The 15,650-nt window shown below is 44.0% G+C and overlaps 1 protein-coding gene across 7 annotated transcripts in view; it reads right to left on the bottom strand.

Annotated features, from left to right (window-relative positions):
• Positions 1–143: 143 nt before the first annotated feature.
• Positions 144–15,650, bottom strand: part of LOC133349617 (nck-associated protein 1) — a 30,829-nt gene continuing 15,322 nt past the window's right edge. For 4 of the 7 annotated variants that reach the window (XM_061563186.1, XM_061563187.1, XM_061563188.1 and 1 more), the window contains 16 exons: positions 15,152–15,284; positions 14,267–14,380; positions 11,687–11,806; positions 11,163–11,302; positions 9,398–9,529; positions 8,688–8,906; positions 8,110–8,240; positions 7,720–7,817; positions 7,168–7,261; positions 6,953–7,035; positions 6,422–6,502; positions 5,713–5,806; positions 5,029–5,145; positions 4,779–4,888; positions 4,134–4,223; positions 144–3,701 (listed from right to left, as the gene is read on the bottom strand). In XM_061563186.1, the coding sequence (XP_061419170.1) occupies positions 3,585–3,701; positions 4,134–4,223; positions 4,779–4,888; positions 5,029–5,145; positions 5,713–5,806; positions 6,422–6,502; positions 6,953–7,035; positions 7,168–7,261; positions 7,720–7,817; positions 8,110–8,240; positions 8,688–8,906; positions 9,398–9,529; positions 11,163–11,302; positions 11,687–11,806; positions 14,267–14,380; positions 15,152–15,284 (1,873 nt within the window). In that variant the 3' untranslated portion in view covers positions 144–3,584. The remainder of the gene's footprint in view (positions 3,702–4,133; positions 4,224–4,778; positions 4,889–5,028; positions 5,146–5,712; positions 5,807–6,421; positions 6,503–6,952; positions 7,036–7,167; positions 7,262–7,719; positions 7,818–8,109; positions 8,241–8,687; positions 8,907–9,397; positions 9,530–11,162; positions 11,303–11,686; positions 11,807–14,266; positions 14,381–15,151; positions 15,285–15,650) is intronic. The other 3 variants (XM_061563190.1, XM_061563191.1, XM_061563192.1) reach the window with 1 other exon arrangement.

Here is a 15,650-nt window from a genome sequence, read left to right as displayed (position 1 = left end):
TTGCAGTCCAGACAAACACACACTCGTGAACGGACCTGAAGCAGGGGCTACGATGCGCAGGGAACTGGCACAAACACTCCCACTTTCAGTCCTTCACACCGACGCAGGGGTGAGCAGCAAACAGAGACAATCACCAAGGAGTCTTCAAACCTTCATTTATTGTCGATGGAGACCCCATGCAGTTCGAAGCACCCTCGGCTGCAGTAGAGTAGCGTGCACGCCACTGCATCGTGCCGCTTCTCTCGACTACAGAGGAAGCGGGGGCCAAGCGTTTCGCTCGTGTGCTAATGCAGTTCACGACAATTACCGCCGCAACGATATACAGTAGCAACCTGCACACTAGAAAGAGGATAAACTCGATAAGCATACAGCACAAGCCTTGGAAAGTTTAACTCGTTAAAAATATCGTTCCAAGTTTGGTCACTCTACACGGAACATTTTTTACGTTTCAGATGCAATGTTTATACAGCTGTAAATATTAATATTCAATTTTTTAATTGTCAAATTATGCAAAATCTCATTCATAAAACAAACACGTATAAGAGCATTGTCAACCCAGGCCATTCGTGCCACCATTTAAACCATTTGTGTTAAGACGCTTGTTTGGACACGCACCTTGTCAGAGTCGTGCAGATATAACAGACGCGCACATACCGTATATATATAACCAGCTTGCTCGATGCTTGTGTTCTAAGTTGCTTAGCTTACAGTGGAAATGGCAAAGTCTTGAAAACTATAACAAAGATAATGAAACCAAAACAAGACTGACATCACATACAGTAAATTGCAAACCATAAAAAAAACTCAAACTCAGTTTTCATCACCGTCTAAAAAAACCCATCTGACCCATAACCCTCCGGCAACACGACACACTTAAACGCAGTTAAGTCAATCGTTTCATATTCCCGCAGGGACATTTGAAACAAACTTTAAAAATGGAAACACATTGACCAGTAATGAATATCAAAATCTGCCAGATCACTTTCAGGAAATAATTTTTCAAAAAACTCAAGATTAATTTGGCCTCAGCCACACTACAGTCACCATGAACAACCGTTTCACATTGCACCGCGTATTGTTACACACTTCAGTTTGAAAATGTATATTTGTATTCCAGTTTAATAATCTGCAAAGTGATAACAAATGCATGTTTTTGTGGTAATGTGTGGCTTGGGTGTGCATCATACCCATGTTAACCTAGAGAATATAACTTGAGGTTGTGAAATACACTGGGCAGAATGTTTTGTGTTTAAATTTTTCAAAAAAATGAAGACAACTGCTCACTTTGCACAGTTAGGTGAAATATCATGAGACTCCTGTCGAGGAAGAGTGGGTCAATAGAGGTGACTGGCTCTACAAGAGATGGAGGGAGAGTGAAGACCTCTGCTGTTCCGTCTGACTCGCCCCACTGCCACACTTCGGACATGCATTTTTGTCCATACTATCTTAACGAAAAGAATATTTATGAACAAAGTAAAATGACACATTTTTCATTTTGTACAAATTTTCAGATATTATAATACGACGTGTAAATTAATGCCTATAATCGTAACAAACAACCCGAAATCTAAATGATTAATAAGTGGTGTAAATGCTTTCTTATTGTTTGCTGAATATTCAAAATTATGAAAATTGCAAGTTAACACTGAATATATATACACAAATCTAGACCAGTGATGAGTAAAGAGCAAATAATAATAATCAGTGATGTGCATCTTCACTTCCACCAGGCAACTTAACAAAAAAGTCTGCTAATATAATAAAAAAAAAACATCTAAAAGATAACCCGAATGTCTGAATTCATGTTTATGTTACAATATGTAAACAAGAGCAAGTATGAGAGTCATTTACTACTACACATGGCATGGAGAAAACAAAGCATTTGGTGACAGAAGAGTGAGTGCCTATTGCCAGCTATGAAGAATAACCACAGAGGCACACAGTGCCACAACCTCCGTCCGTACTTCTCTGATCTGCACCACCACCTGTGGTGGTGTTGACTGCCTGGGCACGACTCCTTGCTCAGGACAGGATCTGAAAGAGCTGCTCAAAACAGCTCTGCACAGTGAACATCGCAAGCTTTTTGCCCTTTTATTGTGATGGAGGATGCCCAATTTAGGAGGGTGCATGTTTTCGCACCAGCAAAAGTAAAACAGGACTAGTCATGCAGGGCATAAGCCAAAACGCTTCAGTGACCACACCATTGCATGTATCCGACGGAATATTCGTCCACAAAATGCCAAAAATGAATGGCACAATCTGAAAACGCAAAATTTGAACCAGAAAATATAAGCATTAATCAGTGCAGTTTGTAATGCATGTTTCAAATGCAGTTAAAAAAAGTAAAATAATGTTAAGAGGTTACATTAACAGTTTACATTTTTGGAAACACTAAAACCTTTAAATACAAATTTTTGAATGTTTTTCCACACGTGCAAATTAACTGCCATCAACCCATTCCTCAGACTTACTAGGTCGGCACAATACAGGACCCACAATGCAACGGCAGCTTTCAGTTTCAGAGCTTCACCGATACACGAAACCCACAGGGGGTTGAGGAGCATTTGCATGAAGACAGGTGCCTGCCTCGAACCCATGCAAGAAACCTTTGTGCCAAGCACAGAACGTGTGCTACCACTGACCTAGCAATGGCAAGCAATCCCAAACCAACTCTGAGCTGCTCTGCATGTCAAGCACATGTCTGTGTGCATTTTTGTCGGTGCACACCATAAGAAATCTCTACAGCGTCGTTTTCAATAGGAACATTCTATTTTGTCATGTTTCTGGTATATTTTATTACCACATGTAAAGTTGCAAGCCATGTGGTTGGCTCTCCAACAAGTGTTAGCATATGGTCACCGCAGTAACCTTGGATCGACTCTGAGCTCTTGATTTCCTGCTACTCTCTAGTCGGGAGTAATGGGATAACCAGATGCTTTGAATTTTCTCATCTCAAACAGAAGGAAGCATTTGAGACACACAGAAGCCATGTTTGGCTTCTACTCATTCCAATTAACAGATTTTCAGAAATCAACTTCTGCCGTGCGTAACTGTTGACCTACTTCATTGTCCTTCCATTTTTCTGGGAAGATATATTTATCATTTACAACAACATTAAATCGTGCAGCAACTAAGTCTGACGTCATAGTTTACTTTGCCCTGAGAACTCAATCTTTGAAGGGATTTACACTGCCGTGACTAATGTGAAGGGGATCTGCTAATTTACAAAAGACGTGGGATTTTTGGCACCACCTCTTATACAAGATTAAACTTTCTAAAAATCAAGAGGTAAACACTGCCCCCATGCGAATGCCTGCCAGCACAACCACCAGGTGATTGCCCACGAATTACGCAATCGTTCAGACGAACACCCTCGTGCAGGGCACATGGGACAGCCTGCCTGTAGAGCCGAGGCAACGCACACCGAGGCACATGTCAAAAGATTTCATTGTGCAAAGTAACTCTCTTCAACGAGGACGCCACGACAGACAGAATAACACCACACTCACTTGACACAAAAGTGGGCGGAACAGACGAACGTGATAGAAAGACGTCAACGGGCAACGTTGGGTGTGGGGAGCGCTCTAGGAGGCGGCGCTCAGCCCCTGCTTGTAGACGGCGTGGTAGGCGTTACGCAGCAGGACGTAGGGAAAGCACGATTCCAGCAGGTCCATCGTCAGGAACGGGGACTCCTGGACTATCTGTACGACACACCGACATTTGCGCACACACACCAATGTGAATAGGTGGCGGCTCCGGCCCGACTACACGCATGACAGCACTGCTAGTGAAGAGTAACTGCAACGTAATGCGGCAGATCTAGCATCATGTCTTTTTACATTGAATGCATTGTTCTTGAAGTAAAAGTGGTCTAAGATTTATTGTTATTACCCTGCACCATTTTAGCCCCATGACTCATTGTTCTAAATAAAAAGTAACTTTTGGAGGCCATAACTCTGTGGCTGATAACCACGCAGTGAGCAACCACACCACTGCTATATAAAAATTACTACGGCACAGACCTGAGTGAGTGTGATATTGCGATGGTTCAGAGGATCCACAATGTGTTATCGATAAGCAGCCCTATAATTAGCTGCCGTTTTGCACCATATTAGCACCACATCCATCCTCACCATATCTAGCAGGAGGTAGACAGATTCACGGTTTCTGGTCGACACTTTGTCCGTCTCTTGTCCAATCTTCAGCAGACTGGAGGAGGCCAGCTGAGATCAGAGACAATGAGAACAAAGACACAATAAAATGAGCAAATAATTGAGCATCTGCAGTGTAAATATATTCTATTCCAACTGTGAAATGACTTTTCTTTAAATAATGTTGTGTCCTACATTATGTACTGGGTTCTTCTATAAATATTTAACAAATACTGTGAAATAAATGTAAGAACAACTATTTTAAACCTGATGACGGTACATGGCAGAGAAGAGGGAGGCCGAGGGTAAGATGGAAATATTTTGTGGAGCGAGAGAGATATGAGGACAGTGTACATGACAAGGGATGAGGTGTAGCGAAGAAGCAAATGGGGAAATAAAATCAGAGCAGCCAATCTTTTAAGATAATGAATATTTTTTGTTTTAGAAGAATTTGAACTCTCATAGAAAATATAATTATAATAAAAGAAACAAATATTAAACACTGCATACATAATCTCACACAATGTCCCTTGAAGGACTTCTCCACTAGATGTGTGTAGGGGCCAGTTTGGGTGGTTATTTAAAGCCTTGCCAGGAGAAACCGGGAGCCAAGGGGGGGAAACGCACCGCCAAGAACTCCTTGAGTCGATCCTCGATGCTGCCCTTGTGGATGGTGAACAGCGCCGCTGCAATCTGGTTCACGGCTTTGGCCAGGCAGTGGATGTTGTTCACGTGACCTGCAATGAGCATTCACCGGTTGCTCAAGGTGCTCGCTGTGGCGTAAGGCACATTTTGCGGTCAATCAAACGGCAGGAGAGCGATATGCGAGAATAGTGACAAGAAGTCGGACAAATACAGTGAGGAGGGGGGAACTTGCCTTCCAGAAGTGGGCTGTACTGGGAGAGTGGGTTGCTGGCCAGGGTCGGAATGGCCACAGCCACAAAAACCATGAGAAGGCAGGCAATCTTGTACTCTTCCTCTGGAGACAGGTTTTCTGCAGGGAGGTGCAATGTGTGGAGTACACGTCAGATGTTAAGCAAACAATGTTCGCTACTGTTCACCCGTCACTATTTATATGACGATGCACATTTAACCAGGCTTTGCAATCGCACATTGTCACGATGCGTTTGTCATTTGGTGACCATATGCGATCTCCCTTGTAAAACATTCGCAATGCACCATTTCATGTCTCAGAAGTAACTGCGGCAGCCACTTGGGAGTTATTCTCCAGGAATGTCTCCATAAATGTCCCCAATTCGTCGTTGTCAGCTTTGGTCACAGCTCATGGTCCACCCTAAACCGCATTTGCACAAACCATGACAATAGATGCGGATACCCGATGCACGAATGGGAAATTAAAAACTCTCCAGTGTGCGACTGTGGTTATCCAGAACAGAGACCAGAACAGCGCATTGCCCCATCTATACATATGGAGGAGACATTACGGCGATTCACTCTGCTGCTCCTGACGCGGTTATCTGGCTTGACCTATCTGGATGTGAAATCGTAGGTGTTGCTCTGCATCTACATCAGCCGTACGAAAGAAGACCGCTCATCTTACCCCCTTTCTGTGAGGTGAGCGCGAGGACGAGGGCCGGGTCGATCTCGCACGGCAGCCCCGCGGCAGACGACAGCTCGTACACCCCCATCGCCACCTGCACCATATGCAGCATCATCACTGTCATCTGGTACGTCGTGTATAATGATTTCACACATCTAGGAAGAGTACTTATGATGATCAAGGTCAGTGGTTATTAACCTGTACTGCAGCCTTGCACCGCCCCTTTGGTTCTCAATCGCTAAAAAATATATGTAAATAAATACATAGGTTTGATCAAACAAAGTAGTTTCACTTACATGCCCATACATAATGTGTTTTGATGATTTATAAAAAAAAAATCTGCCATGTCTCGCACGCCCAGAAAGGGCATCTCGCACCCCCAGGGGGTACGTGCACGCTAGGTTAAGATCTCAGTGTTTTAGTCACTTCCACAACATTGTAGCAATTCTGAGAATGCTCTTCTATATTAAAAACAAGATAGGGTGGGGGGGCCTTTGGCAAATGTAGAGGCTTTAAAGATTATATTTACTTCAACTAATTCTTATATTTTTCAAAATCGGCTAAAATTTGTTGAACTTCTCAGAACCAATATGTCCATATTGAAGAAAAATGTATCGTCGAAAGATAAGAGAAATAAGCACTTTGTCTCAATATCACTCTGCTACGCGAGTGTTATCGCATAGTCAAAGATCTCAGGAGTGCACATTACCTTGATATCCGTCTCACGAGGTATGTGGTCCTTAAAGTCCTTAATGGAGCTGAGTAAGAACGGAATGTGATGGGATAACACCTAGAGAAGACATGCACACACATTGTTGTGTTTTATTGCACAGCAAGCACTGTATTTAAACAAATAAACAAACAACATTGGTGGCATTACACCACAGTAGGATGTGCCAAATAGCAATTTTTTTCATCAGACAGAATAATTAGACCAATTAAATTACGTTTAAGGTCGCTACTTTGCAAATTCTGGGTGGGCTTTAATAAAATAATTCTGGTTGCATATTAAATGTTCCTGAGCTGTTAATCCAGTACTTCTAAAAACTCACATTTTCATATATATACACGATTTAATGTCGAGTGCAAAAATGACAAAACTGTTAGTTAACACGATTCAATGTGATGGTCACATCTCACACGTGAAGGTGAGAAGATGAAATGGGTTGGACTCTACTGCCTGGCTCAGACCCCGAGCGATCAAAGTGACAATCTTGGTGCGATGCGTGCAATGACTCACATCACGCAGCGCCTCCTGTGCCAGGGATCGGAAGGACAGGATCACGCCGATGATGGTCATCCGCTTGAGCACACTGTCGACAGCTGCAGCACAGGCCACACCGACACAGGAACTTTAGCTCATCCTGTACCGAACGGTACAGCCCGGGGGGGTATGCAAATTCACCGGTGTGGGTTTGGTTAAAGGTTTGCAAAAGGCACACGGCTGACACGTACACTGGAGCTTCTTGAAAAGTGCTGCCATGTGTTCGGGCTTGTCAAAGCTCGTCCTCATGTGCATCAGAACTTCCATGTTCTCCATCACCAGTTTCTGCAGGTAGGGAGATTGTTACACGAGTGGTTTCGCCTTTATTGCATGCTTCGTGCGTGCGAGTGTGTGTTTGTTCGGCACTTGGAGAACAGGTGTTGTATCTGCCAGTCAATTAACCTCTGACAAACACTTGCATCTTTCCCATGACCTCCTGCTAGGGAGTATCCGACACTTCATGCGGCTACAAAGTGCACCTAAGCTTGGCACAAGTACTGTGGCAACATCACTGTTACCTTGTGGAGAATGGCGGCTATTGTTATTGTTGTTGTGTCTGGAAATATATTTATCCAGTTTCAGGACAGTCTTAACATTAAAGTCAAACCCATCGTGATGAATACAAAAGCATTACGAGTAGCAACATCACGTGGAACATGAATGCAGGCCTTCCTTTTGAAGAGTACACTTGTAACTTCTAGTATCGTCGTGCAGCGACTGTGGCATGAACGAGTCGCACCCACCTTCAACTCGGCCACCTGGGAGGAGATGTGCCACATGAGGCTCTCGTTGAGGAACTTCATTCCGTACGGTCCCAACAGCTCGGCCAGCGCTCGCATCTCTGCAGCGAGAGTCGATGCACAGACAGACATCGTGTTCAGAACTTGTATGGATTCGCCCTATCTCATGTGCTCGATGCAACAAAACCTTTTTGGAACGGCCCATTTGTCAGGGAGCTTTGGTATGAACCATTAATCACCACCGATGTTAGCTGTGGTAATATCTGAATTAGTGGGTTTGTGGTGCAACGCACTAACCATGGCACCACCACTCCACCCTCAGCAGTATATTTAATTGTGAAGACTGCTTCCACGATAAAAAAAATTTCACTGATACCCGCAGTGGGAGCGCACCGGTTATGTCCGAGTACTCCTCCGCGTTGAACGTGAGCTCGTTCTCCGTGGGCAGGTTGATGAACGCCTTCATGGCCGGGGAGTACGCGATGAAGCCATTGCTCACCTGCCTTAGCAGGGTCTCCAAGTACCTACCACAAGGACGGTGGGGTCAGCGTCGTACACACACAGATCAACATCCCACGGCCAGCTGCACAGCATGGCACTTTACAAACTGGAAACTAAAATGCTGCCAAAAACCGAAACCAGCCGTATGTTGCAATAGGATGGAGGGGGCAAAACGTTTGCAGATTAAGTGTACTAACCAAGCAAATGCTGGCCCTAACTCCAGCCCAAATAGACTAGCCAATGGGATACTAGGACTGGCCATCTTTGTGAACCCAAACATTACACCTAAACTCCACCTCCAGTCAGTGTTTCACACCAGAACCAATTTTTTCCATTTGTTCGATTTTCAGTTTTGACGTTCACTCAAGTGGTTCAATGATGAACAACTGATGGCTAAACTTCTCATCACAGACGCTGTAGCCAAACACCAGTGAGACCTCGGTGAGATGTCAGCGAGATGTGGTCCTCACCAGTTGGTGTACAGCGTGGTGATGGTGGTGTCACCGTGGCTGTCCATGTGCTGCGTCTGCTGCAGCAGCACGTTGTTGAACACGCGCGTGATGTCGATCTGAACAAAGTTCTCGATGGACTGCAGCACCGACATGTAGGCCTTGACGCTGGTGAGCAGCTCCGAGGGCTTGGCGATCTCTTGCGTCGCCTGGTTGTACATCGTCATGCCCACGATGGCCCTGCGTGCCACAACAAAACCAGACACTCACCCATCGTGTTTGCGAGCGTGAAAGTGCGATAGCAGTCACGGGTATACACTGTATCTTGTACTGAAAAACACTAAATGCAGGAATATCTGTTTAGCCAACAATGGCCCATACCACAAAAGGAGGAACACTATAATGGCCTGACTGAGCGTACTAAACCATTAGTCCTCACAAGTACGTCCGTCGTATCAAAGGGAGCTAACAAATGTATTAATTCATATAAAACTTCTGCTTCCCACAGAGCTATCCAATTTCACATCCCATCTTTAAACACACATTGTGATGTATGTGACGGGTCATATTTTAATGTTAAAACTTGTATTGAAGCAGTCTCTTTGCTAAATGAGACTACGTCTTTGGGAGCACTTTACCACCAAACTACCACGACTCAATCAAGGGGAACACGTCAATCTGTGTGTGTGCGTGTAATCCGTTCGCACATGCATCTGTGAACTTGTGCGTACTTTGTAAAGCGGTACTCCAGGTGCAGGGCGAGATACTCGCGCGGTGTGAAGGTGTGGTCCCACACCACGATGGACGGGGCGTAGTTGATGGCGAAACAGAGCTCCACCAGTGCCGTGTGCAGCTTGTCCAGACTTCACACAGCAAGGCAGCCAGACAGAAGCCCGTGCGCGTTGAAACCCACATTAAAAACTTGCCTCCAATATTGGCACTGAATATTTCTTTACTAACATTTTCCCCCAAATGTTATCCTGATTGATGCAGTCAGTTTCATATCACAATACAAATCATATATTTGATTTCTTCTCTCAAATGGCAGTGTAACCTTGCATGTTAGGGAAACGAACCACAGAGGTGGACATCATAGAACTACAGGAATACCTCGCACTTTCGTCTGGTAAGGGACCAGAGCACAGACGAATGTCAAAGCAGAGCCTTTATTTAGCCTTGCTCGTTAAGTTTGATTCTGTCAAGCTTTTCTTGCAAATTGAGAACCTTATGAGTTATTTTAGCTTTACTATCACCACACTTTAGGACCCATTATGAATATATTAAGGCACAAAAAAAAGTATTTTACAGTAATCACAAAAATAAGCACAGTATGAATACTGTACACGTGTTTTATAATCACGAAAATAACTATGAACACTGTAGTATTATACTGTTATCACAAAAATAACTATTAATTGTTTACAGGATAATCACAGAAAGAAGCAAAGTATTATTAATACTCTTATATAAGCGCACAACTTTCTCTGTGAAGAACGCTGCACTTTCCGTCGTTTTCATGCAGGGGGCGCTGCAAACCTATGCGCCCTCTGCATGAACGACGGAGGCGCAGGGACAGACGTTCGATTACGTTGGAATCGTTCTGCAGACGGCGGTCTTCTCGCACGGCCAACACTATGTCGCCTTATCTCGATCCCGCAATCCCAAACAGGTGAAAGTCCGCATCGAACCGAACACCCAGCAAGGCCATCTACTTAACGACCAGAGAAAATTCACGTGAAGTATCCTTTTCAATGAAGTCTTCCAGATGTAAAATGATATAAGATTTCAATGAAGAAATAAACTTATCTTATTCAAAACATAATTCAATTCAAAGAGGTTCAATTTTAAAACTTCAAAACGGAGCATCAGGTGCTTGCGTGAATGCGTCGTTCGTGTGCAATTTTTTTGTGACTTTCCTGGCCGAAGGCCGTAAATGGTTGTATATGAATAAATACAAATATAAGAGATGCTCACTGAACGACTTCTATTCAAAGACTGAACGAAAAAGATGGTGCGTGGCGCGAACGCCGTGGAAGGTTTGGGATGAAATCGGACGAAAGACAAAAGTACGTGGACGAGATTTGAAATGTGGTAATAATTGAAAATGGCCGAAAGAACGAAGTGACGAAAGTCAAGGTATCGCTGTACTCCCGAGATCTCTTTCGTTTGACCTCTGAACCACATAAAAGAGGCCGCACATTCCCATGTGCCCAGCTACAGTGGTTAATGTTCATCGCACGTCAGCCAAACCGATAATTTTACGCGATTGATTTATTGCAGTCATTGGTTACTGGCCTGGGATCATCAAATAGCAACAATAGAGGACTTGGTCTTAATCACAGATAGCTGGCTTGATTCAAACCCGGGGTCTCAAAACTACCTCTTAAGCATAAATTATTTCTTAAATCGCCGATGAAAGGAAACAGTGCATTGGTCACGTTTAAGAGGGGTTTTTGGCGATTGGATCGACCACAATGCAGGCAACGCAGCGCTCACTTGGTGCTGATAAGACGATCCTTGCGCATGCTCTCCACTCCGGGTTTTTCTTTCTCCGTTTCCCCTTTCTTCTGCGCCTGCTTTTTGGATTTCTTGCTCACCGCCTGGCTGATAGTCTTGGCACAGTGCTTGGGCAGCAGCTGATTATAAGATGCCGCCCACACAAAACACACAAGTGTGCGCACACACACAAAAGGTAAGATAAAGACCAAAATCCCTGTGCAGCCTTATTGACTGGTGGGGCAAGTGCTGTTTGCGAGCAACTATGAAGGCCGGCTAGGCACACAAGAGGGGGAGGTGTGGCCTGGACCGCACCCAGCTGCAGTGCGATAACTACGAGGCTGTTGCACAGGCACAAACCAAGAGAATTCTAAACGGTGTACCACAAAGTTCCCATTTTATACACTTGACCACACTTCCTGTGAGACTCATGTTCCTATTTAGGATTGAAAACAGGCAGGAGCATTCTTAGCTCTGCCAGTAAACTTGCCTAGAATGAAAGGCCATTGGTATACAGCACGTACCTGGTCACTGAGGGCACACTGCTCGGAGCAGATATCCGTGATGAGGTTGCGTGCTTGCTTGGCCATCTCATCCAGGAAGAAGTTGCAAAGCGAGAGGCTGCGGTCACCAATGTGATGACGCTGTCAAAGTAAATATCAGCAATTACCAATGCCATTCGCAATGCCAGGAAATTTGCATGCGTTTAAACTGTTGTGAATTTTAGCTGACACACTCAAACAGTTATTATCGAGTGGTGGGTATCTCTCGGCATTTACAGATACCACTGTGTCAAATATTCCCCGTGTGATTTTTAAGTGCCCAGTTTGCATGATATTAAAATAAAGGTATTTGCATTGCTCCCGTAAAATGCAGTCAGCATTTCCACTGGAAAAGACTTATTACTTATTAGGGGCCTTTGACCTGATTCTAAATGTATTCATTAATTTACTCCACTACATAGAAGTGATGGCTCAGGTTGTGTCCGTTGTGCAATGCTCAATGAAGCCAATGGGCCTTCCTAATCTGGACAATGCAGACTCCCATCCTATATATCGTTAAGGATTTTACAACCACTCTCCCCATTACACCTGCATTGCAGCAGACGCAATCAGTCGCAATGTATTACACGAGTTGCCAGCAAAGTGTTCAGGGAGTTCTCAAAATAATCTAAACATAAGCCAATAATTGATGATCATGGCCAAGAGCGTCCCACATTAAGGATGGCAAGACTTAACCTTTGCACAGCTAGTCCCGTCTATTTTTGTGAGCTGGCAATTCCCTCCACTGTGGCCGCTCCCGATATTTCTCATGACTGAATGTCAGGTTTGCTTGTGGGCTACACACATGGCGTTTGCTGCTGCCATTTCATGGTTCTTTCGGTCAAGTCACGTAGATAGAAAAAAAATGAAGTGAATACAAAAAAAACACTAATCTAGACTGTAGCCTGGTTCTTAACCTCGATGAGCATACTGGCAGTCTATAATGTAGACTTATTATTGGTTCTTTTGGTATTAAAAATATCAAAATACGTAAAATTTGTGATCTGATCCTATCTGTGAAGGACAAGATTCCTGACATGCAATATCCCGGCATCTACAAACTAAGCTGTATCTGCGACAGCAGCCACATTGGGGAAACTAAGCGACATGTCTCGGACCGTGTTCGTGAGCATAAGGCAGATCTGAAACACGGTAGGACCAATACTTCTGCCGTGGCTGATCATTATTTTAATACGGCTGGCTCACACCAAATTTATTTCTCTAAGACGATGGGACTTTGCAAGCCCACTGGCTATCAACAAAGATTTGTTCATGAAGCCATCCATATATACAGACACAGATAATTTCAACTGAGAGGATGGTTATAAACTCAGCAATCATTGGAAAGATGTCATCAACCACTTTGGGTCATGACTTGATTTGTGTTTTCTTGTCAACCTCCACCGTCAGCAGTGTGGGTGTGTGGAGCGAGGTGCAATGATTGCATGGCGGCGCTTTGCTTGGTGTAGTTGCTTGTCTTCTCCTACATTAACATTAGCTGCCCTGCCCATGCTGCTGACACTTGAGCTACGCCCATCTCTAAACCTTTCACAATTTGCCTTTAGAGGCCACCCCCCTTTTCCTGATGACGACCGCTTGTGTTGCGATCGAAACATCGTGATTTTTGTTTTTATTTTATTTCAATTACTGAAAGAACCAATAATAAGTCTACATTATATACTGCCAGTACACTCACCGAGGTTAAGAACCAGGCTACAGTCTACATTATAGACTGCCAGGACACTGACACAGCATAATAACCTTTGCTCCAGTGTACATTATAGACTACCAGTACACTCACCGAGGTTAAGAACCAGGCTACAGTCTACATTATAGACTGCCAGTACACTCACCGAGGTTAAGAACTAGGCTACAGTCTACATTATAGCCTGCCAGGACACTGACACAGTATAATAACCTTTTCTCCAGTCTACATTATAGACTACCAGTACACTCACCAAACTTAATAACCAGGCTAGAGTCTACATTAGTATTTGATTATTATTACTTTATTTATTATTATTATTATTATTATTTTTCTATCTACGCGACTTTACCGAAAGAACCAAAAAATATGAATTCCTGCAGTCACGAAAGTTTTAAGTCAAATTGAAAGATATTGCACAAGGAAGAAAGGGCATGCCCTATTCATTCTGAAAATATTTCCTAAAGCAATTAATTAAACAAGTGGCTGGCTGCAGGGTGACATACAGTTTAAAAAAAAGCAAGGCTGTGAAAAGGTTAACAAGTCTTGATACTCAGTGAGACTTCACATGTATAAAAGTGTAAAAATAATAACAATGCCACTGTAGGTGACCACACGAGAGGGGGGGCCTGTGGGCTAGATGCGTAGGGCTGGGCACTCATGGTCAGGATAGCACCCAGCAGGGAAGCGTAGCCATAAGCGTTATTCTCCCCACCATTTATCCCGAGACACCCACAAGGAAGGGTGCCCCGGTCGAATAGGTGGGGGGACATCACTGACAAAAGCCCCTCAGAACTCTATAAAGACTTTATCATGGATGGCAGGGTGGTGGCGCAGTGGTATCACTTGTGCCTCACAGCAAGAAGGGCCTGGGTTGGATTCCTGACTCGGGCGCCTTTCTGTGTGGGTTTTTTTTGTTCTCCCCCTGTTCTGCATGGGTATCCTCCGGGTTCTCCGGATTCCTCCCATAGCTAAAAAAAAAAAACATACAATTTAATTGGTATTGGCCAAACATCCCAAAGCTGATAAATTACCTGCAAATTACTCAATTGGATTACACAGCAGCAACATTACCCCCTACTGCAAAAATCTGGCAGGACCTTCCCGAGTCTTGAGACTCGGTGAGGCCTCCCTATTTAAGTGATAGGTTAAGCAATACTAGAGTCTGTGCTCTCCCATTGCCTGGGTGAAAAGTAGGCATGTCTTTGCCAAATCCTGGCGAGATTGCACAACACTCAATAACTGAATACATTGGATGTATTGGCAAAATTTCAATAAGCTGTTACTTTTAACACTTAGGCTTTTGCCAACAATATTATGATTCGCAATCGATTGCTGGATCAGATCACGCAAGTAAAATGAGGGTGTACAACACACGTTGGAATTTTACTCGCGCATTCCGACCCAGAATTATTAAGCGCTGTGTGATAAAATATTTTTCAATGGCAATGACGGGTAAACTTGTTTGAAAAGAATGTACAATTTGTTTCCGGAATGACTACCTGTGGGGTTGATTACTGTTAAGTCAGAAAGGTTACAGAATTTGACCATGACCACACAGATATGCTAAGACAGCCACTGTCTACCAAGTTAGCGCAGCTTGTTTGAATAAGCTAACACATAGCACACATTCATAGCAATGCTATGAGGACCACCACACAGAGAAACATCCCTACATCCCATGGCGTGTATGCGTGGTCCATCCGTGCGTGCAGGTGGACATATGCGTTCGCGTTTCCAACCTCCTCGGGGCAAAGCTCATGGGTGCAGCTCATGAAGTGTGAGCAGATGAGTGGAAAGGCGACGGAGTGCCTCGACTGGGAGGGCAGCTCCAGGCACTGCTGAAACATCTTCTCAAAGGGGCGGCTGTGGAAACTGCAAAGAGAACATTCACGACAAGATTAAAACTGGTGTACGCTCGTTGTCTTTTTTCAAATACCACACATATAAAAAAAATCCAAGCAGGCATTCACCATACCTCTATAACCAACGTGATATATTAATCTTGTGCATCAATAAACATGACTGAACCACGCGAGGAAAACATTTCCATTCATTCTCAACATTTGGTTAACTCGTGACGATGCCTGCAGTAGCGAATGTTCCATCTTTGAGGGAAGAAATGCACAAGACGTGGCCTAACCAGGAAGGACCGCTTTGGGATTGCAAGTCTCCCTTTGCTGCACATTTTGCCTGACCGGTGGTGCGCGACACTTATTTGTGAATATGATTGTGGTGAAA

The sequence above is a fragment of the Lethenteron reissneri genome, chromosome 31 (genome assembly GCF_015708825.2).
Source record: "Lethenteron reissneri isolate LAM-NWPU_2019-01 chromosome 31, ASM1570882v1, whole genome shotgun sequence".
Classification (NCBI taxonomy): Eukaryota; Metazoa; Chordata; class Hyperoartia; order Petromyzontiformes; family Petromyzontidae; genus Lethenteron; species Lethenteron reissneri.
This window is presented reverse-complemented; position numbering and strand designations above follow the sequence as displayed.